This window comes from Hakea prostrata, chromosome 1, assembly GCF_041222555.1.
Source record: "Hakea prostrata isolate BN-2017 chromosome 1, UWA_Hpros_2, whole genome shotgun sequence".
NCBI classification, from domain to species: domain Eukaryota; kingdom Viridiplantae; phylum Streptophyta; class Magnoliopsida; order Proteales; family Proteaceae; genus Hakea; species Hakea prostrata.
In genome coordinates this window covers 21,698,501-21,722,365 of record NC_142600.1, presented here as the reverse complement: position 1 = coordinate 21,722,365, position 23,865 = coordinate 21,698,501, and the positions used below count along the sequence as shown (strand labels likewise).

General features: G+C 35.9%; 1 protein-coding gene across 1 annotated transcript; it reads left to right on the top strand.

Moving 5' to 3' along the window:
• The first annotated feature begins 467 nt into the window (after positions 1-467).
• LOC149028251 (uncharacterized) lies at positions 468-14,953 on the top strand. Its single transcript, XM_089169680.1, has 15 exons — positions 468-641; positions 763-1,063; positions 1,187-1,557; positions 3,369-3,543; positions 6,155-6,238; positions 6,319-6,560; positions 6,664-6,880; positions 7,024-7,103; positions 7,214-7,298; positions 9,380-9,511; positions 9,607-9,720; positions 9,827-9,874; positions 10,665-10,749; positions 11,432-11,488; positions 13,460-14,953. The coding sequence occupies exons 3-15, from the start codon at positions 1,337-1,339 to the stop codon at positions 13,558-13,560; spliced, it is 1,641 nt and encodes a 546-aa protein (XP_089025806.1). The 5' UTR covers positions 468-641; positions 763-1,063; positions 1,187-1,336; the 3' UTR covers positions 13,561-14,953.
• Positions 14,954-23,865: the final 8,912 nt, after the last annotated feature.

Genomic DNA, 23,865 nt, shown 5'->3' with positions numbered 1-23,865 from the left:
GAAGGGGTGTGCCATTGTTTCCAATGAAAATGAAGGGGCTTCATGTAAAAATATTCTTACAAATATTATTTAGAATTTCGATAAATTTATAAGGTTTTGATTTTGAAAGGGGTGCGCAGTGCGCTATTGTTTCCAATAAAAATGAAGGGGTCTCATGTAAAAATACTTACAAATATTATTTAAAATTTTAATAAATTTAAAAAGTGAGGATAAAATTGTAAAATAATTTTGAAATAAAAAAAATTTGACTATGTTAAATGTGGGGGGTTTTGTAAGGTTTTAATTTTGAAGGGGTGCATTAAGTTTTCAATTGAATTTTGAAAAGAGCTCATGTGAAAAACCCTATTTAAAAAAAAACCCCTTCTTTATTGGGTAATAAAAATAACATTCTTCTTGATGGTGGATTTAACTTTTTCAATAAGGCATCTCCTCAGAGAAATGGATAAAATTTAAAACGAATTAATAAACAGTAAATTTACGAACATGAGAACCTATTTAAAATCCGGAGTTTCTCCTCTCGACGTATCTATGGAAGGAATCACGCAGAGAAGTGAAGTTTCTACGCAGTAACGAAAATGGTGGGATGTTCGATTTCTATGTGACATTGATTCGGATCCATGTTGTTCACGGACAATTACGCGGTAATCCGCTCTCTCTGCCGTGTTACTCTGAATTTAACTGACAAAGCCTTCTCTATTGTTTGTTTATCTTTCAAGATTTTGATTTGTTTCTCTCCGTTGGCTCTCCATTTCCCCATTTTAGGGTTTTCTTGGGTGAGCAGAAGAAAGCTTTCGTATCTTTTCGGGATTTCATTTGTCCACAGATTCGGAGTTTGAGGGTCGTAGAGATTGATGGAATTTTTTGCATATTGAACAGCATTTTGTTGATTCAGTACACCGTGGGGCTGACAAATTCTGAGTTTGGAGGGATTGAGTGTTTTCATTTTATCGAGTTGATTGATTGTTGATGTCTTTAGTATTTGATGGCATTGAGTTCATGGCCTCTGACATTATGGATGTATTCAATCGGATTTTAATTCTCTTTTCGGCGATAGAGTTCGATGGTGAGAATTCAAAAATTGTGGGCGATTATACTGGGAAAGATGTTTGTTAATTGATTAAAGCATTAAGCTCTCTCTCTCTCTCTCTTTTTCTTTCTTTCTTTTTTCGGTTTTACATCCATGCAGAACAAATAGAGCTCGATTTTTTCTGAAGCGGGAACGGTTTGACTCTAGATCATGTACACCTGGAATTTGAATCCAGAGAAGCAAGTAAGAGTTTAGGAGAATGCGAGTTTTTGTTTGTTGAAGTTCTGGTTGGCCGATCAAGAATAAATAATGGATTCAGCAAGGAGTTGGTTAAACAAGTTGCAACCTCGTGAGAGATTCAGGCCTTCAACTAGGAAGGAAGAGGATAGTAACGGAACAGATGCCTCAAAGCCACCCACACTTGAAGAGCCACCCTCAAATGTTACAGCAAAGAAGGTTGCTGCTGCAAAGCAGTATATAGAAAATCATTACAAGGAGCAGATGAAGAACATACAGGAGAGAAAGGAGAGGTATGGTTCTTATGCTTTTCATTTCTTAGGAATGATTAAAAACTGTACTTGACACACATTCTTTTGAGTTCGCTTATTAAACCATAGAAACTATCAACTAGTTTCCAGAGTCATTGTTCTGTGCCACTTCTAAAATAATTTACATTGATTGAGGATATTTTATCAAAACCAGAATCTTTAAATCATAATAATCTATCATCACGTGGGTTCTACCCTTTGATACAAGGGCTGTTATATAAAACTGTCGCTGAATATCGAGGACAGATACATCCTCAGTACTTCCCTTTTTGTTTTGTACTCTGGACATGGAGAATTCCTGCCAGCTTATGGGGCTTGGCCTTCCCTATGTGATTTTCTGATCTACTTTTATTAGTCCATTTGGCCAACGTTGCTGTTTGAAATCCCAATGGAACATACCTAATGAAATTGTTGCTGTTACCACTAGCCTACAAGACTACAAGTAGTTTGATACTCCATTCCAGAGTTGAATTTTGTTTTAAGTAGCTAATGATGAGACGGTGACATAGCCACTGGGTTGATAATTTACTCTTTGGACCCATTTGGCAATGTTTCTGTTCCTCGTCTCTAGCCTTTTTTATGTGCTATTGGAACACCCACACCCCCCCCCCCCCCCCAAAAAAATAAAAATAAAAGGAATCCTCTCTCCGGTTATACAGGCCTTTTTTTTTATGTGCTGATGAAACAGATCAACCTCATTTTTGTGTTTCAAGAACCTTGTTTTGCTGATTTCAAGTTTTTGTTTTAAAAAAATGAAAAACTGACCCCAAACAAAACATCTTTTCCAAAAGATTTCTATCATTTGGCTTGAACAAAGAAGAGAGGTGAGCAGACGCCTGCAACTCTCCATCTTCATCCTCTGCCTCTGCCTGTTAAAGAGAGTTTTGGAATAGGTTTATCAAACATCACTTATGTTTCTACAATATTTTTTTCAGCACAGAATCAGGAAAAAAAATGTTTTAGGTGAGAAACAGGTGTTTCAAAACAGAAACATTACTAAACAGGCCTTCATCTAGATGCTTCATCTGAAAGATTTTATTACAGCTCTCTTACTTCTTCCAGTCAAATCACAAAGTCTAATTTAGTTCAGGTAGTTAATGAAGGATTATTTGTGACAATATCAGACTGCAAAGCAGCCTTCTGAAAGAGGAAGTAGCTATTGTATGACTCTAATCCAGTCTAGAGGTTCACACACAAACCACACCCAATCCATTCACTATCTATCAAAGCAAACAAAGAAAGGTAATGGTTGTGCTCTCAGTGGAATTCACTAGATGATTCTACCACAGAAGCAACTCATTAGTTTTACTGTGCAACAATATGGTGAGCAGTTTGACTGATTTTCTTTTGTTTGTCTTGTTGAGCTATTGTGACTTGTGAGGTACTAGTGTCTTTGCAAACAAAACAGCCATTTAGAATCTGCATTAACTACTGTGAGAAGCAGTGCTAAGGTTGATGTAGTCCTAGATTAGTAGATAATCAAGTAGGAGCCAGTTCTTCCAAGGTCACTTGGATAAGCTCAATCTCATGTGCAAAAGCGATCATCTTTTTGTTCTCTAGCAAAATGAGTAGGCTCTTTTTGGCAGTCTGTGCCACCTTTTCCTTTAGAAGTAGACTTTCTTTCATTTCATGATGTGTAATCAGTACTATGAAGTTAATAACAATTACATGGATCTTGTACCTGATTAGCAACTATTTTGAGAAAGGACTTCTATATGCAGTTTATATGCCAGGATGCTTGAATTCATACTGCTTTCTAGTGAATGCTACTTAATTTTTCTGGCTTCAAACAGACGCAATGTATTGGAGAAAACACTGGCTGATGCTGAAGTGCCTGAGGAAGAGCAAAGCAACTTACTAAAACACTTGGAGAAGAAGGAAACTGAGTACATGCGCCTTCAGAGGCATAAAATGGGTGCTGATGATTTTGAGTTATTAACAATGATTGGAAAGGGTGCATTTGGGGAGGTAATCTTCTTTCCCATTTTCTTTTCCTCTGTTTTGTTTATATTGGATTGTCTCTTCTCTCTCCCTTCAGGCCCCTTGGTTTTGTTCTATGTTTCTGTAATTGGTTTTCACTTTATAATTATTTCACCTATCAACGTCCTGATGTTCTTTTTTATCATTCCCTCCTTTTAAGAATGCTTTTGTTTTATGTCCTAAAAATGTTCTCTATAACCATAGTTGCAAATTACATGCATTACTGCAATTTGTAGTTCTTAATGTCAGATCTTGTTTCTTTTTCTCTTGGCTAACTTGCAATTTAGCAGCTTCATCATTTCATGTCCCGTGTTACCAACTACCAATAACCCTAGGTACACATGGATTGTGCATTCCCCCCCCCCCCCCCCAAAAAAAAAAAAAAAAGGGTCTGTAGATGGACCCTAGAACCAAGCCCAATTGGTACATCAAGGGCTGACCGAATTTTGTCTAGGTGTATTTTGGTCATTTTGACAAATTTTGGGTGTCTTGGGTCTGGGTCCCATTGAGTCCAGTGCGTTGTTTGTGGCCCTTAATTATTTTCTTTTCCTTCTAATTATTATTTTTGCAAGATGTTTGAGAGTCTTTGTTTAGGTGAGGTTCCTAGTTAGGTTGGAATCTCACAACTTGAGTCCACTTTAGTCTCCTTATTTTTAGGACACCATATTTATTCTTAGAATTTGGATTGGAGTCCTCTAGAGTTAGTTATAGAGTTTTTTTATGTCAAAAGTAGTTGAGTAGCAGTTGAGATTGTTGGGTAAGCCAATTAGAGTTCTAGTTGGTTTTCCAACTTAGACTCCTTCTCTATTTGTTATTTAAGGGTATAAATGAGGCCCTCCAACTATGTAATTTTCAAGTTGAATTGAATACAAGTATGAGTTTTGAGGAAATCCAGGTTGTGGTCTTAGTGTGAGGGCCACAGTGGAATTAGCATGCTATCTTCTTCAATTTCAGCCAGTGTTCTTCAAGTAGCAATAATTCAACACAATAGCAGCCTTATACCCTTCTCCAAGTAAGTGAACATCCCCAATTCCATCCTTTTCCTTCCCTCTTCTTCCCTCATCCATCACACCCTTCTTTTTTATTTTCTTGAAATTTTGGAATTTTCTTGAGACCCATAATTCAAAGTCAGATCTATACCAATCTAACCGTTAGATCTGTCCTAACCTTTAGGAGCCTTATCCCCCTAACCTAGTGATTTTAGGTCTCAAGTTGACCCCATTATGTTCATCCGATTTCAAGAGATAATTAATTTCTTGAATTTTCGTACTTCTCCGGACCCTAAAATCGAAAACCTTAGTCTTTCAATTTAGCCATCTAAACCCCACCAAACTTGGGAATCATCTTCTTGTATTAATACCTTCATTCTGTCGAAGTTTCAACCCATTTTGACACCTATAAACTGGAGCTTCCATCTCAAGAAATTTATCCCATCTCCCATGGGTTGGGTTTTCGTATCATTTGATATAGTTGGCCATAAAACATTACCCTAACCTTATCACAAAGGAAATATTTTCTTCACAACCCTATCACAAAGGAACTCCATGCCCCCAAATTCCCAAACCAGCTTTTCCTAACCCTAGAACTCCACAACCGACCCATTCCCTCAACCATAGGATATTCTAACACCCTAATTGATTGCTGATCCTATTAAAGAGGATTATGGAGTAAATCTACATCTAGGGCAACATCGCTACAAGGTAAACCCTAGAATTCTGGTTTACATCACTCTCTCTCTCTCTCTCTCTCTCTCTCTCTCTCTCTCTCTCTCTCGGTGTTGTCACGTTGCATTTTGCAATGTGAAAACCTATATGTAAATGTTCAACCAGCTACCTCCACCCAAAGAAGCAACTCTTTGTCAGTATCCTTGTATATATTTATTGTTTGAATTGAATTTGTTTATGCTTACAGTTCATATTATAGGCTCTGACATGGGAGACAACGACAGAAAAAAAAAAAAAAAAAAGTTTCTGTAGGATTACACTTTTTTGAAACTGACAAATATTTGAATATCTCTGAGTACAACATATTTCAAATTGCTGTCCACTAACACAGACTTGTTTATGAAAGGGTATATATTGTGCTCTTCTTTCTTGTCCTAGCATATTCTGAATTACACTTGTTTTAAGGTGAAAGCATGGTTGGTCAAATTTTGGTGTCCTTATTAAACCATGTTATCAGAGAGGGGAGAGCAAGGAGGTAGTGCTTTTCAGTAGGTTTTAGGATACTTAACTTCATATGAACAAATTCTACCTGCACCTACTCACATGCGACAAAACATTAATGGACTTGAGAGTGATCTGAGGGAAGTGTCAAAAGGTGTAGATTTGACTACCAACTAATTTACTGATTAAAGTGAAACCAATCTTTCGACTTGAGTCCATAATCCAGTCCACTTGAGAATTTATAGGAATGATACAGTCGAAATTTAGCAATGCTCAAATTGGAGTTTTTAGCATGAAGATAGAACCATGTTCACCATTTGTAGTTGGACTGTTGGTGATTCTCCAAATTTCTCTAGCAGCTTTGATCATATATGTTAGTAATGCAGTTACAATGCCAGTGTTGTCTATAAATTGTACTTCTGTTTGTGGCGCAGGTTAGAGTCTGCAGAGAGAAGGCAACAGGACATGTATATGCAATGAAAAAGCTAAAGAAGTCAGAGATGCTTCGCAGAGGCCAGGTATATGATTAACCTGGCTGTGTAAAGATCAATTTAAACTTATTTCCAGTTATGCTCAAGTTTGGTTCCAAATTTATCAGGTTGAGCATGTCAAGGCTGAACGGAATGTACTTGCGGAAGTTGACAGCAATTGCATTGTCAAACTATATTGTTCTTTTCAAGATAATGACTTTTTGTACCTCATTATGGAATATCTACCTGGTGGAGATATGATGACTTTACTTATGAGGAAGGATACCTTGACTGAAGATGAGGCTAGATTTTATGTAGGAGAAACAGTTTTGGCCATTGAGTCTATCCATAAACATAATTACATCCATAGGTTTGTTGGTTCTCGTTTCATGGAACCGCTGATCCTGTACTTGGTAGATTTATTACTGACTAAATTAACATATTTACATTTTCAATACTGATAAATCTTGCAGAGATATCAAGCCTGACAATTTGTTGCTCGATAGATATGGTCACATGAAGCTTTCGGACTTTGGCCTATGTAAACCTCTAGACTGCAGTACTCTGCATGAAAAGGACTTTTCAGTGGGAGTTAACTCTAATGGGTCACAAAGTGAACAACATGCTCCTGCGCCAAAGCGCACACAACAGGAACAGCTAGAACATTGGCAAAAGAACAGAAGAATGCTAGTAAACTTCCTACCATCTTATAATATTGAATCTGCCTGTTTTTCTTCCAAAGGGTTGTTCTTTTTTACCTTTACACTGGTATCATGGATCTATTTTTCTTTTCCTAGTTAGAGTGCTAAACTGCTAATATTGAACTTATACAGGCATATTCTACTGTTGGTACACCTGACTATATTGCCCCAGAAGTTTTACTGAAGAAAGGTTACGGGATGGAATGTGATTGGTAACTAATTTATATACACCTTTCTTGCAATATATTATTAATTCATCCCAAAGAAAAAAAAGAAAAAAAAACATATTTTTGCAGATGCTTATTTTCCCGATCTTCCATAGGTGGTCACTTGGTGCTATATTGTATGAAATGCTTGTGGGGTATCCTCCTTTTTATTCTGATGAACCCATGTCTACTTGTCGAAAGGTAATTATTGAAATCTTTGCAAGCTTTTTTCCTTTTTATTCTTTGGTGATGCAGTTAAATCAATTTAATAGGCTTATCTTAATAGAAATCAACCCTTTTTTTGCGTGAATAGAAATCAGCCTTTGTTTTGGGTTATATTTGTGTTGGAGCTCTTGTCTAATGGGTTTTCAGTGTAGTGGGCCTATATTTGGGTATATTTGACATTGACCAAACTTTATAAGCCGGACCAAAACTGAAAACTGAACTAACAGGATAATAAATGAATATCGACCCAAAATTTATGTAATAGTACATTTTTGCCTGTATTTCTTATTATAGTTACCTGGTGAACCAAAACCAATCCGAAATCAATGCATGCTTAATGTTTGTTTTTTATTTCTCCCATTCTGATGCCAAAACTGATGAAATGAAACCGACAAATTGATACCCCTAAAATAAACCCCAGTGGTACGGGAATGGCAATCAATAAATGTAACAACGCCTACAGATAGGATTTACAAGTCCAGCTTGCATGGAGATAAAAAATAGGAGATGCCATTTCACATGGGAGTTTTAAAGATAATATAGCATTTTATTTTTAATTATTGGGATAATTATGTAAGAAAATTTTTAGTTTGGGCAGGTTACGTGGGAAGTTAATTTAAATCAATAAAAGCATCTTGATTTTATTTAAGAATGTTTCTTTATTGCTTAAATGCTTGTATTCAGCCAAATGGAAAATATTGAAGGTATGAATTAAAGATTGAGAACTGTATGTACATTTGAACTCTCCCCCCTTCTCTTTTTCTCGTCTTCTACTGAGTCTTCTTCTCCCTCTTCCCCTTCTACAAGTCAATTCTTCTTGGTTTTTCACTTCTTCCTGGTCCCACTATCTTCTTTATGCTTCCTTCTTCTCTATTTGCCCCCCATTAGGTACTAAGATAAGCTGCAATTGTTTTGTCAAAACCATTTTATAGTTCTTTTTCTGCTTACTTACTCCTCACCCTCCTTATGTTTATGACTACCTAATTCTACAAGTACTCGTCACCAGCGCTTTTTTCTCATGTGTGACCTCATGCTCCAAAAGTATAATCCGCTCTCCATCTATAGGTCATTACCTGCATTATTCTCCTTGTTGTAAGGGGAGTTGTGTCATTTTCTGTGCAGAGAAGGCAGATACAGTGGATTCAAATTGGCCCTAAGCACTCTAATCAGGCTGATTTTTTTTCTTTCTTTTAGTGTGAATTGCTGTAGCCTCTGCAGTTTAACCATATAGGATGTGGATCTCACTTCAAAATGTTTTAATATTTTATAGGACAAATATTGTAATGACAAGCATAACTATATTCCCAACCTCAAAAGACATCTATTCTGCCAAGTGGAAAATAATGTGTTCGTTCCTGCTGTTTAATAGAGAGAGGTAATGGTCTAGATCAACCAGGTGACAATTTTCAGTCTGACTCAATCAAAAAACCCCTCATGTATTGGCATGCATCTTGTGCATGTCCATGCATGTGTAGCAGTACTCTAGCCACTACTGTCTTTCAACTCTGAGAAGAGACAGATGATTTAGATAGGCTTAGATCTGTCCGTTACTCCCAGAGACATCACAAACTGTTGTGACACAAGTAACCACCCATTGCTTATTGACATTTTGGAGTCATTCATAGACAATTTGATGCAGCTATCATTACTGTTTGAACTTGAAAATGATTATTATGTTAGTTTTTAATAATTCTTAACTGTTCCTGTTCTATGAAGTTAAGAGATATGCTCCATATGATATATTAAGATATTTCTTTCCCTTAGGAGTAATCACAGATTTTTGATTAACTCTGTGGTACCGGTGCTGTAAGCTTGGGTTTCATTCAAGGGAGATGTTACTGTAGCCCATCTCATCTTTCTTCTGAGTGTTTCTTCAGTTTCCTAAAGATTCTTGTCTTTCAGACCCCAAAGTTCCCTGTGATTTTTTTACATATACTGTTTTTATGCCAAAGAAAAGGTTCACTCTTTTCTTCCATTGTTGTTAGTGCCATTTTCAGTGACTTTAAACATTATTTGCTTCATAATTTATTCTAACAAAAAGAAAATCATTTCTTCAGATAGTAAATTGGAGAAATCATTTAAAATTTCCTGAGGAAGCAAAGCTATCCCCAGAAGCTAAAGACCTCATCGGTAAACTTTTATGTAATGTTGAACAGAGGCTTGGAACAAAGGGTGCAGATGAAATAAAGGTGTTGTATGGTGTGTTCTATTCTGAGTTGCTAATTTGCTATGAGATATAGGACTACTGAGGAAAATAAGCAATCAGATCTTCTTTGGATTTTAGGTTCACCTGTGGTTTGAAGGCCTTCAATGGGACAAGCTTTATGAAATGGAAGCTGCATTTATTCCAGAGGTCAATGACGATTTGGATACTCAAAACTTTGAGAAGTTTGACGAGGTATAGTTAACTCTTGACTATGAACTAATCTTACAGATGCATGTGATTAGAGGCAAATTTTATATTGCTAATCGTGTTTACTTTGGCTTCCCTTATTCTATTGTAGTCTGATAACCAGAGTCAAACTTCATCAAAGTCGGGCCCATGGAGGAAGGTAATTATACTAGTTTCATATCTGTTTTTTCTTAGATTAATGTTACTCTTTCTGGACTTACGACTGGGTCCGGTCTAAGAGGGATGGGTTGGGGGGGGGTAAAGGTAAGATAGGTTAGGGAGGGTTGGATTGGACTGGGGGTTAAAGTGGATGAGGGTGAAACATTTGGTTGTTGTGGTGTTTAGAATTGGACTGGTAAATGGGAGAAGCACCTAATTGATGGGAGGTAATGAGGCATTAGGGTAGGGACAGAAAAGACAAGGGAATAAAAGGGGCAGGGTTTAGGGAGAATGGGAGGAAGGCTCGAGGAACAGGAAACAAAGGAGGGGGGCGGGATGGGTTTGGTGAGATCAGGTCATCCACTGGCAAGAATGAGCACATTGCAGTGGGGGCGACAGAGAGAAGTTATGAGGCAATCAAGGACTTCAGGAACTGCAGGGCAGGGCTTGCCATAGGTGACAAACCAGCAGGCAATCAGCCATGGATCATTGGGGTCCGGAGGACTGGAGAGGATTGGAGACTGTGACAGAGATGCGGCCTCTGGGGAGACAAGAACTTCAAGAGATCTAGGAAAGCTTTCCTTGCTATCAATGTTTCCGGTCTTTTTGAGGAAAAGCTTTACAACCGAGGTTTTCCACCTTGCAAGAAATCTCATTATAGGAATGCTTCCTTGCCATCAATGATGCACTTCAACTATGTACACTGTGAACAGACCGTGTCTGTGTGTCTATAAAAATTATGCTGGATCAACAGATCTTTGTGAATGCTCAGTTTTTTTTCTTTGCTGCAGATGCTCTCATCAAAGGATGTCAATTTTGTGGGCTACACCTATAAAAACTTTGAAATTGTGAATGACCATCAAATACCTGGGATTGGTAACCCCCTTCTCTCTCTCTTTTCATGCCTGTATGTGCTCATTCTTTGTATCTCAATATTTTGGCATTGGATACTCGGTTGATGATGTAATTTGTCATTGTACCTGTATATAAATTTGGTTCAACATTAACATGGCCTTGTTTCACTTTTTGTATCCTTTCCTTCCAGTTGGCCCCAAGGACAACACAAGTAACTATTTAGTGTTATCTTTTTGTCTTTTCTTTTCTTTTCTTTTCTTTTTTTTTTTTTTTTTTTGGGGGGGGGTTATCGAGAAGTGTTAATTTCAGCGATACAATCATGTGAAACTGAAGTACATATTCTTAATTCTGTAGTGTTAATGTTTTTTACTTTTTGATTAAGGAATGCTAATTTCATTGATGCAACCATGTCAAATACTCCCCAAAGCCTACTCTTTTTCCTTTGACTTGTGAAAGGAGAAAAACAAGCATAAAATGTCCTCAGGGTCCATTTGCAATTTTATCAATCAGTGTTTTTGTGGAAGATCACCATCGTGAATATCAGTCTTATGTGATGGGTTTTCTGGAAAAATAATTTCAGATGGATTATTGCTTTATTTAAAGTGATAATCTTCCAAACTTTTAGCACTCATATTCAGCTATTTTTCATACATTGTGCATGATTTTCCAGTTGAATAATGATTTTGTTTTGCATTTGTTGCAGCTGAACTTAAGAAGAAAAGCCCAAGTGTGAAGAGACCATCTATTAAATCCCTCTTCGGTATGTATTATTTTCATTTGAAACATATATTCCCTGTTTTCCCCTTTTCTTTTTGAAACTAGTCATGCATGCCAAACTGAGCCAAGTGACAAATGATAATATTGTTGTGAACAAATTTTACATTGTTTGGGCAAATCTCTCACACCCTAGCAAATCAGTATGGTGGAACACGTTGAAAGTGTTCTTTCTTAAATTTGTACTTTCTAGATTGAGATATTGCCATATTGGATTTGACCATCAATCCTAGTCGCTCCTGAAAATTACCAAATGGGGGTTTCATGCCTCATTCCTCTGAAACTTGATTGATTTCTAATTGTTTCAACTTTTGCCCCTCTTTTTTCGGCCTAAATTATAGTGATCCTATATCCCAGAAATTTGTCAGGTTTTATGGTTTTTCCAAGAGATAGTGGTCTAATGCCTACATTTGAACAAAGGTTTGCTTGTTTTAATTGAATACAACCCAATTATTTGCTGACTCATTCTAATATCTCTTATTTTCTTTAAAAAAGATAATGATACTTATGACATATGGGATGCCGTGAAAATCCTACTTTTCATGTACATTTTTGTAGAAATATTCAGTCCAGAGATGGACATGAGTCATGGAGGATTCTTTTTCATTTTCTTGTTTGTGTTTGAAACAATGAACATAATGCACTTTTCAAAATAGGATTTGAATATTTTTGCTTTCCTTCTGTCATTCACCAGCCATGATTTGAAATTTGTGGGGAAGCAATTTACCAAATTAGTTTAGAAAGCCTCACATTTATTTTTCCTTAATATTCACTGAGGCATTTTTGTTTAGATGTAAAGTGAAATAAATTGTTCGAGTGAAGTGAACTAAAAAGAGAATGTTCATTTTTGGTTGGAACTGGAAGTGAAGTTGAAGTAAAGAGGTATCATATTCATGTCATATTGGGAAGTACAACTAAACACAGTGAAGTTACATGTTATGCAATTGTGTTAATTTCGTTCTTTGTTTCACTTCACATCGGATTTAATTATGGCCAACATGGTCTTCCATCTTTTGGAACTTCATGCACATTGAGACACATGCAGGTGCATAGAAAGGTGAATATGGCTATGAGCTCTTTCTGAAAACTGTGTACTCCACTTCACTTATAACCAAACTATCCGATATTTATTTATTTATTAGAATAATTACTGTTGCCCCGGTACTATAGCTTATTTATTGTTCTATTTCCTATACTTTTTGAAATTACCAATCCAACCTTTTAATTTGCTTGTTGTTACTGATGTGCCCCTGCTGTTAAGTTCTGTTAGTTGAGTGATGATATAGCATCTTCGATTTAGTAAAAAACCCTAATATAAACTCTGAAATTTTATATTATTTAGACCTTATAATAAGTTACATTATTGCCCTTAGTAATTAAGGAAAAAATTAACCTTGAACAGTCTTCTTCTTTTATTTAAAAGAAGAAAATGAGGGGGGGAAGGGGGGAAATGTCTTTCTTCTCTTACCCTACCAATAATAAAAAATTAAAAAAATAGGATCTTCTTCTTCTTCTTTTTTTTCCCCATGAACTTGGTTTCATCTCATAAGAATTCGACTTTTTGGAATCTAAAATAACAAGAATACAAGGGTATAGGTGGTATTTCATATGGTATTATCTTTTTTGTCTTCTTAATTCTAGAAGGGTAAAATAGACGTTAAACATTCAACTATAATTGTTTCTTAGCACTGTTAGAAATAGGGAGGGCAATAGTAACTTTATAAACAGTAGGGTCTTTTTAATAATTAAGTTATAGTGTAGAGGGGCAATGGTAGTTATTTATTTTACCCTTTCTTCTTGGTTTTTCTTCAAGATTTCAATAAAATAGAATCCTTAATAACCAGTGAGAGCATTCTCCTATGTGTCAGATTGGGGCTTTTTTGAATAGGAGGAGGATGATTCAAATAATTTATGTTCTAAGTTTTCTAAATCCTCATTCTTTTTGTTTACTTTACAGATAATGAACCAGAGTCAACAAACCAGGTTGTTCTGGGAAGCTTTCTAAATCTCTTGCCTCCGCAACTGGAAGTCTCACCAAACCAAAGTGAATCTCCATAAGCATATCCTGACACCTCTCCATGATATCACAGAGTCTTAAGGACTTTCAACCAACAGATTCAAAATCCTCTCTTGGTTGAATGTATTTGTTATAACATGTTCTCTCCGTCGGGCAACCAGTTTTTTTTTTTTTTTTTTTTGGTGTCTGAGGTTCATCTGGGCCAGCTTACACGCATCTTGATTACTGGACAACCAGTTTTTCATTTGCCACTGTTTTGCATGGTGCTTGAGTTATTTTATTATCAAAGTTTGTGGGCAAAAGAAAGTCCCACATGGAGGGCGGCGGCATTGGAGGTATGTTCTTGTTTTGGCTCTGTTTGAAGATAGAGATATTGTCAAATTAGGGAGCTCAATAGTAAATGTCATATCAGTTCTTTTGCTAATCTCTCTCACCATAATTCCTTTTGAATAAGGACATTCATTTTGTTTGTTTGCAAGGGGAAAAGGTGAGAAAAGTGAGATCTCCACAATTAAAAGAGAAACTTTTGTAATCATTGTTCAATGTGATTATATGACTAATTGTAGATCATTCTATATTTTATTTTTCATCAATTCTTTTTAATTTTCAATTTATCAAAATACAATGCATATCAGATGTATTATTATTAGATATCATATGAGAATTTCAGTGGTTTGTACAATCACATAGGTGAGATGATGACAGAGGCTGACCCCATTTGCGTTCCAGAAAATGATGGTAGGGTTTGAGTTTTAAAAAAAAGCACTTCCTTTCCTTTTAATTTCTTTCCTTTTAATTTCTCTTACAGCCAAATGTACTCAAAAGGAATCTCAATATATGAAATTTAACACATATTTTCCGGTTTTCAATTCCAAATGAAAATCAATTCAACCCAGAAGAAACAATCTCTTTATTGACAGTTTTTATTTATTTATTTATTTTACCCTAGATTGAGCTAGAACCACAGTTTGAAGCGTCAGAGATATATCATCATGTCGGAGCGGCGAGGTTGATGATATATCGCCGACATGTCACAAAATGTCGCTGATATGTTGCCAAAGTCACCAATGTCGCTGATATGTTGCCAAAGTCATCTCTCTGTGTTTATTGTATTTTAACCCTATTTTGCTCTAATCTTTGATGTTCACGAGTACATCTTGCTTCATTATTGCCTGCTATTACATTGTTTGTATCAATCAAGCAAGATTTCATACATATCCATGACTTTTTCAGACTTCCAATTTTGCCCACATACAGTCAAACATGTTCCAATTAGGAACATTAGTTTAGGTGATCTTTTATATGAAAATAACGCTCCCAGTGTGTTTATTGACCTAAAATTAAGCTACACAACAAAATTCAGACTAAAATGACCCCAAATGCCCTTCGAAACTCAAGATCGATTTTTAATTGACACCCCTCCAAATGTTGCGCAACTTATCATGATATGTCGCTGTGTTGGTGGTGTCGCCAGCCATTGACACAGCAACATAACGATTTTTAGAACCTTGGCTAGAACATGAATTTACATTTTAAGCCAAAAATTGGTGATGAAGCGTGGTCTTTGTAAAATTTTGATTTTTAAGAGCACTCGACAACGTGAGTCGCTAAGGGTGTCAATTGCGTACCGAAACCGTTTAACTGTACCGAACCACACCGTTCAAAATTCGGTATGGTACGTACCGAAATCGAATTTCTTCGGTATGGTTCCGGTTTTAGGTACTCATACCGTCAGTACGTATCGAAACCATACCGAATTGGTACCGTACCAAATTAATAGATATAATTGTAATTTTACAATTAAAATACTTTACCTTTACCCTATCCCTAATTCCCTATTTCAGTTTTTCGTTTGATCATTCACTCATCTTCTTAGATTTATTTGTTCTATCGATTGGTTGATCACAATTTCATTAAGATCTTAATAAAATAATAACATAAGTGCATTCGTACCAAAATTGTACCGCACTAGATACCGTATTTAAATAGTTTTTTGTACCGATTTAATACCGAAACCGTACCAAACCGTTTTTGTAAATACCGAAACCGTATCGCATCCCATTTAAATTCAAGATCGGATGCGGTTTCGATTTCCGGTATTCAAAGTTGGTACCATACCGATTGACACCCTTAAACGTGACCGAAGATTCATGTAAAAAGTTGGGGAAAAAAATTCTTATTTATTACTTGCATTATTTTCGCCATTGACAAAGTTTGTCAAACATTTTTTTTTTCTTCAGAACTTGTCACATTCATAAGCTTTAGAAAAAGAAAAGAAAAAAACCAAGCTATGTGTTATTAAACGTGCTACCATTAATTAATAAGTCTACTCAGAATTGTTCTTTTCTAATGCCTCGATTGACTAGATTAAAAGCATTAATCCAAGAGGGACCCACCATCATTGCCATTAGTGGGATGGTAATCATCATTATGATTAAAGAAACAAGGGCGGGTGGTAGCGGGAAATTCATCTTAATATATTAGCAGGACGTTTGAAATTTTAACTATTGATTTTATCAGAAATAATCATAATCACTGAATTTTTCTTTTTCAAACAATTTATGAAAAATAATTATTTTCCCCATTTTTTGTTAAAATGGAGTTCAATTTTATTTTATTTCCTACCATTTCTCCGCAGCTTCTCTCCTATTGTCTTACTTTCTTTCTTATCTCATTTGAAGATTTTCTCCAAGGAACTTACTTTCACCGAATTTCGACGATATTTGATTTCACCAACCGGTGAACAAAACCAGGGGGCAAAACGAAGCTCTTTGAAAATTGCCGGATTTGGTGAACCAGCGAAAATCGCCTGAAAATCACTATAATCAAACGAAAATCGCCGAATTTAGTGTTGTTTTTGCTGGATCGTTGAAGGAGAAGGAGAAGAAGAAGAAAGAAAGAGAGAAAGAGAAATACACAAGAGTAGTATCACCAGTGGTTGTAACCCTTTTCACACACCTTTCAAATCTGTCTTTCAGTTCTGGGGACCGTCTTCACAGTAGAGTCTATGTCAGCATCTTTCCTATGAGAATTCTTGAGGAATAAACCTAGGTAATGGGTGACTGACTGACTAGTTCAAGGAGCTAGCTATTGTTACGATTTCATATCAGTCGATCATTTGGATTGTATGTTCCTCTGTTCTGCAAGCATACAAGCTAGTTTCGCCGGATCGTTGAAGGAGAAAAAGAAAGAAAGAAAGAGAGAAAGAGAAAGAAACACTGTGAGCCAGATTTGGGTTGTAGCGGTGAACTCTCAGTAGCGGCATTGACCTCAGAACCTGAAAAACTTTGAAGTTATGAAAAAGAAATGAGGAATGAAACTGAAGTTCGGTGAAATGTCGGCGGCCCAGCAAACCGAGCAAAACGAACGAAATTTCGTTCTTTGATTTTATTTATTTATATTATTTTTACATCTTATTCTTCACTTATGCTAGTTACATATTAGGTTTTTTCTACATTTATTGTGCCATTTTTTGTCTTTGGAATTTCCTTGAAGGTCAAAGATAAGGTTTCGTGACTTCCCTCGTTTACACTAAGATTTATTAATCTCCATTGACTTCAAGGCCCTTCTTTGATCAGTTCCAAGGTTTCTTCTTAAAGTTAAACTCATGTAAAAAATTGACAAAAGACAGAATAAACTTATTTTAGAGAAGGAAAAAATACGCAGGAGTTGGAGAACCTTCTGGGAGTACTTAATAGAAAAAAATGTACTTAAATGAAATACAAAGCATTGATTCGATGCTTTGTATCTCATTTGTATCGAATCAATACTTGTGAAAAATTCCACCCCAAAGAAAAATACTTAAATGAAAAAATTCGAGCTGATTCTTACGGATATAAGTAAAGCCTTGATTTCAAAGAGTGCGAGAATCATCACCTACTCAAATGAAAATAAATTTAATTGATCAAAAGTAGACTTGTAAACGGATTGGATTCAGCTTGGATACATTAGGGGGCGTTTGGTAATCATGACTCCAATAAAATAAATCGTTTGGTTCAGACGTTGAGTCAGAATCCAAATTCTTCAAAAATCACCAAGAATCTACAATTTATACTAAAAAATTGAATCCATTGGTTTCCAAACAGACTCACCTAATTCAACCCCAAATATAAATATGGACGATTCTCATAGAATCACAATTATCGTGAAAATTTTTCTCTACTCATCTTCTCAATAGAACATGAAATTTCCTCTAGGGCTCTTCTTCTCCGTTTTCTCTAGGGCTCATCTTCTCCGCAGAGCTTGAAAATTCTCTCTAGGGTTCATCTTCTCCACAGAGCAAGTATTCTGTTCAGTTTGGGAACGAGCATAGCAATCATTCGTTGAATTCCATCGTTGTTTTCTGAGGTTGGATTTGGCTTCACAAGAGCAAAACGTCGTTGTCGAGCACCATTTCTGGTTCGTTAATCAGGGTAACCAAATGATTTTTCAGATAGATTCACTTTCCGGAATCAGGGTAACCAAACAGTTTTTTTTTACGAATATGATTCTACAGAACCTAATTCCATAGACTCATGATTCCCTTATAATCTGATTCCAGGGAATTGCGGAACCAAACACCCCCTTAGTATTCGAATCTGAATCTGATTAGCAAAACCGCTATCCGAATCCCGCAGAAATTTGGGAGCACGATTCCGAGAAACCGGAGCACTCCGGTAACATAACCTTGTCATCGGTTGCCATTGAAATGTTGAGTCGCTTTCCTTGGAGATCGTCGTATTGGGACAGAAGTGTCCGAATAAATTAGTAAATGGGTAAAGGAATTGTTTTGGCTAGTTTTGTAAAGCCAAACCCAGTATTTGTTATCTTTGTTAAGTTGAACAATTGGCGACTAATTTTGTAAACATAAACTCAATTATAGATAATCATGTAATTTTCCCTTGAATTTATCAGAAATGGGGCTCCCATGGTGACTCAAGCTTTGATGAATTCCTTTTGAATACTTCATATTGGTTCATGGATACTCATGTATATGATAACTCACTAACTCAGCATTGCAGGGTTGGTTGGTTGGTTGGTAAAATCAACACCCCTCAGTGGAGAGGTTGTGGGTTAGATCCTGCTTGATGGTTTATTATGTAATACCCATATCCCCGGTATCTAAAATTAAAAGTCACATGTTCAAAAAAAAAAAAAAAAAAAAATTTATATATATATATATATATATATATATATATATATATATATATATATATATAATTCACTAGCTCGATTAAAAACTGTGATTATCTCTCTGGATGAAGGATTGGTAGCTTAAATGGGAGTGGGTCAAAATAATGACTTACTTCAACATGGTTATTCACCAAAGCCACTCAGTGAGACTTATGTGGGATCCACTGGAAGTCTCATCTCTGATCAATTTTGTCAATATTCAGCTGACGATGTTCCCTAACACAAAGGTGATCCAGACTCCATTTATATTAAAAGCATCAATTCCCAACAACAAAGGCTAAAAGTGAGAGCTTCAATGATGACTCATTCTTCCTAACTTCTAGTGCCAGCATTTTGGGCCTAACCCTTAGGGCTGAGTTGGACAACCAACAAGAGGCCATGAATGACACATGTTTTACACGCTTTTATTGCTATCACTTTTGGCCTAAACCCAATTCAAATGAGTTGGACACCAACAAGCGTACAAATTGAAACTTTCTAACCAATCTTCTCACCTACATGATTTTAAATGGAATCTAATAACTAAACCTATGCTTATTGTTGCCGGATACCCAACAGAGATTGAATTGGAAAGGATGGACAAGAACAAGAAGCTTTGAATCCCTCTTAAAAGCAATTTTGTTTGGTCTTATGGATGGGTGGAAGTTTTGCCTAAATAAATGCAGGTGTTCAAGTTGTTGAAGTTTGGACTGATTTTGATCAACTTCTTCTTTTTTATTCCTAGGCCTGTTGGACTAACCTGGCCCCTAGAGTTGGTTCTTATTTTGCTCTACATTGTTAGGAATATGTCACATTTGTTTTTGCACTTTACACCATGTTACCAAACATTTTAAATCTTCTTTGTAGAATAGTTATTCTTGAGGAGTACGGATCAATTACCCGTCGGGAGAGCTGCTCCCGACGGCTTTACCACCATAAATACAGGGGACCCATAGGTTGGGTGATAGTTTTTTTTTTTTTTTTTTTAATTATTTTTTATCTATGGGTTCCTTAGGATTTGTGGCGGTAAAGCCGTCGAGGAACACAACACTTTGGCCAACACTTTAGGCTATGAGTTGGTAACTTTAATAAATGGATATGAATGACCCATATCCAAGATACACGTGTAGACTTCGTGAAGACACACTCATCACATGCTTGGCAATGGCCCCACGCCTCATTGTCTCTCATTGAATAATCCAACATTGGAGTCAAAACAAATATAAATAATGCAGATAATCATATGTGATACATAAGCTATGCGAAATAATCACTCCATTACATTACATTTAATATATATATATATATATATATATATATATATATATATATATATATAATAATCCTTAAAAAAAATGCAAGAATGGTAGAATGGTAAGTCTCGTCTCAAGATGTAGTCAATTAAAATTATTTTCTTGCCTTTTCAAAGGGGGTGGGCCGGGAAAAGGGGGTGACTTTGGCTCACATATAATTTAGAGTTTTTTACATTTGGATCCTTTTAGTAAGACTTAAATTAATGTTGAGTCCCTTTAGTGCAATAAATTACGTTTAGTCTTAAGTTAACTAATATCATTTAAAATGTATTAAATTTGTTCTAAAATAACTAAAATACCCTCCCCACCTCCATTCAACTCCCCCCAATACCCAGCACCTCAAAAAAAAAAAAAAAAAAAACCACAACGCCTCCTCATCTTTCCCCTGCCGGAAATCATCATGCTGCCGGAGATTCAACCATAAATTAACAGAATACTACGAAGAAGTTAAAAAAATGTCTAAAAATAATTAAGGAAAGAAAGGTCAACGTGCAAGTTCATTACTTTCAACAGGGAATCTTCATCAGCATCATCTTAATTTTGAAAAGAAATGAAGAGGTTGGGAGAGATTGTAGTTGTTGTACCAATAGAATTTAGTGTTCATTAAGTGATATTTCAGATGTTTTTGCTTTGCAAAATGAGGTCGTAGAGATTGAAACGAGGATGAATCGTTGCATTCTGATAACAGAACAAATCGGTTGGATAGAGAAATTGGTTTCTGGGTTTCAGCTTCAACAACGATCTTTCTCCCGACTTTTTAAATTGATTATTAGGTTTTCCTTTGAAGATTCAAAAGTTAACCAAAATATGCAACTTGAAAACTAGAAAGAAGAGGCTCACAAAGTTTAGTTGCCTAGGCATAGTTGGTCTCCAAAAACCACCACTTCACCCCAAAGGAGTGATTACTAATCCATTTGTGGTAGCCTCCAATAATACTAACCCGAAACCCAATTTGCAAGTCCGAGTATTAGAGCATCGAGTCGGAAGAAGTTGTAGGCCATCCATATTGAAGCTCATGTTTTGGCCCGAGAACCCATGGACTTGGTTGAGCTTGGTGAAGAACCTACCTTATTTGGAAGTGGAAAAAGATTCAGTCAGAACCCGGATGGTTTCGGCAAGCAGATATCCAGTGCAAGAAAGACCAATTTGGAAGATGTTTTGAGTGAGGTAAAAGCCATCTACATGTTGATTAAAGTTTTAGCAATGTTAGGGATCAACCGGAAGTACAAAGCGGCCAAATACGAAAGAGTACCCTAATCAACCGGAAGTTGCTTGAGGTGGTTGATTGGAAATTACAGCCAGAATTGTCTATTTTCCCCCCGACACCCTATTTAAAGTCCCTAAAACCTAATTTCGCATTATTTTAATGCTCTAAATTGTTGAGGATGACTGCAACATCAGAAGGCACGTAAAGAATAGGAAGACCTCGATTTGCAAAAAGTTTCGTGAAGATTTGGTTGACTATTGAACTCTAGAGAATGTTAGTTAGACTACTCTTTTATTCTATTAATTTCTTCACTTTAGAGAGTAGTTTTTCTTTTACATTTTTGCTGGAGATTGGAGATGAAGAATTTTTATTTCTATCATCTTTCAATTGAATCACAGGGAGAATATATCTTATGTCTGTTTTAATGGCGGTTGCTCTTAGAAGGAGATTTATATTTCCATATTCCTATTATGATTATTTTTTTTTTCATTTTTTCGTTGTTGGAGTAGCTTCTGTGGTGTTCTAAGAACGTGTTTTAGAGTTAAGATCATCCCAAAATAAGTCGAAGATGAATAATCCAAAGTTTGAAATTCATACTTGGAATTCTGTTAGAAAACCAAGAGGTCATTTAGAGCAACTAGCTCAATCAACCGATTGGCTTCCAAAGCTTGTTTTGTGGTTGTTTATGCTCAGTTTGATTCCTAAACTCTTAAATAACTTGATAAACATAATTAGGGGTTTTATGGGATCTACTAGAGTTGTTGGTTGTGGGGATTTAACACGTTTATCCATATTTTTCACTAAGTTAGGTAAGGACGTAGTTACATACATAACTAGGTTTATTTGATATGTTGATCTACTTATTATTCTAAATATATCAATGACTCTATATCTTGTTGTAATTATTGTTATGTTTGTTTGCTTGGTAATTATGAATCATGAATGATGTTCATTATATTTTACTTCTTTTCATCTTGTGGAATGATGTTGATTGGTGCGATTATGACTTGGGGAATACTTGGTCTGATATTCTTATCTTAGGACATCAAGGACTGTGGTATGGGACATTGTCTTTGATGTTCCCAATACCTTTCATAGTTGTTGTTATTCATTACCTAGGATGTTTAGATGCATGGTTAGGTTACTCATACATGCTACTATCATTTTGACACGAGTATTGAAACCAAGTGACCCGTGATGGCAGTGACGTGGTATATAAGTGATTGTTGCCTTACAAGGTTTTTTATATTTCATTCCTTGTGGAAATCTTTATTTTTATTCATATTACTTTACTGGTCCTATGTATGGAGTAAGGGGGGTTAAGCAGTATCCATTGATCAACTCTAGTATCTGGGAGGGAATTAATGAGAGGCAGGCCAAGAGAGTTTACCGATGAGGGAACCAAGCTATGAACCCGGTGAGGATTACTCTGGAGTACACAGAGACTCCTGCTCCTGTTTCGATTGTTCTTGCAGAGTTTAGCCTTTATGAGATTCCGAAGGATACCCTTGCGATTCCTTTTGAGGACATGGTGGCATTGGTTGCGTCTACGTATTACATTGTTTGCCACATTAGGATGATCGTTAGACTCTTCGAGTGGCTTGGGATAGATGAGTTGGATTTGTAATCAACATTGAGACATTTACTTTTGCTTCCGCTGAACTACACTTAGATAATGATTTTATGTCCTTTAATACTCATTCTTCTATGAAAATTTTGGAGACTTCATTATTATTAATTGATGAAGTGCCTTTTGCTCTTGAGTATGAGATTGTGTGTCTTATTTACTATTGATAGTATAACTGAGGTCTTGTGGTGTGGATCACATTCAAAGGTTATCAAGTTGGTTTGGTACCGTCCGGTGGGATGTGACGCTATTAAACCTGTAAATTCAAAAACAAAAGCCTAGTTTTGACACAAGTCCTTAGTTTTGGCACAAATTTTGCATTTTTTATCTCTTTATTTCTTCTTCACATAAATCTGTTTATTTATGATTGAATCCATGGCGGTAGGATGATTTCCAACAAAGGAAAGATGAGGTAGTGGTGGTAGTTTCTCTCTCTCTCTCTATATATATATATATAATTTGTGATCGATGATTTCCTACAAGGTGGATGGATATAGAGGGGACATGTTAGTCATAATTTAACACCTACCAAACAATATTAGTTGCTTTGGGACCTAGACGTAATTTTTTGCACTAAGGGGACCCAACATCAGTTTAGGTCTCACTAAGAAGACTACGCATAAAAAACTCCATAATTTAAATATAAAGCTGGACTTCACCCCTAGCCTGGAGGTGATTCGAATTTTGACCTCCTATGCGGATTGCGGTGCCATAGGCCTTTTGCCAACTAAGCAACCCTTCAAAATTTAAGAAAATAAAATTAAGAAAGGAAAGAGCAAACATACCGCCTACATCTCCACGGTATGTAAAAGGATCCAAGTAGTAAAAGTAAGAATAAATTACCAAAAAAAAAAAAAGTAAGAATAAGAATGAATGCTCTTTATTTTCTCATAAATAAAAAAAAATTTCTATTTCTACCTCTGTGTTTACTTTTAATCCATTCTCAAAAGTTTAAATTTACAATTCTCCCAAGAAAGTAAACTATTATCTTTCATTTTCTGCGATATTTTAAAATGACCATATAAATTTTTATTTTATTTTTCTTTTC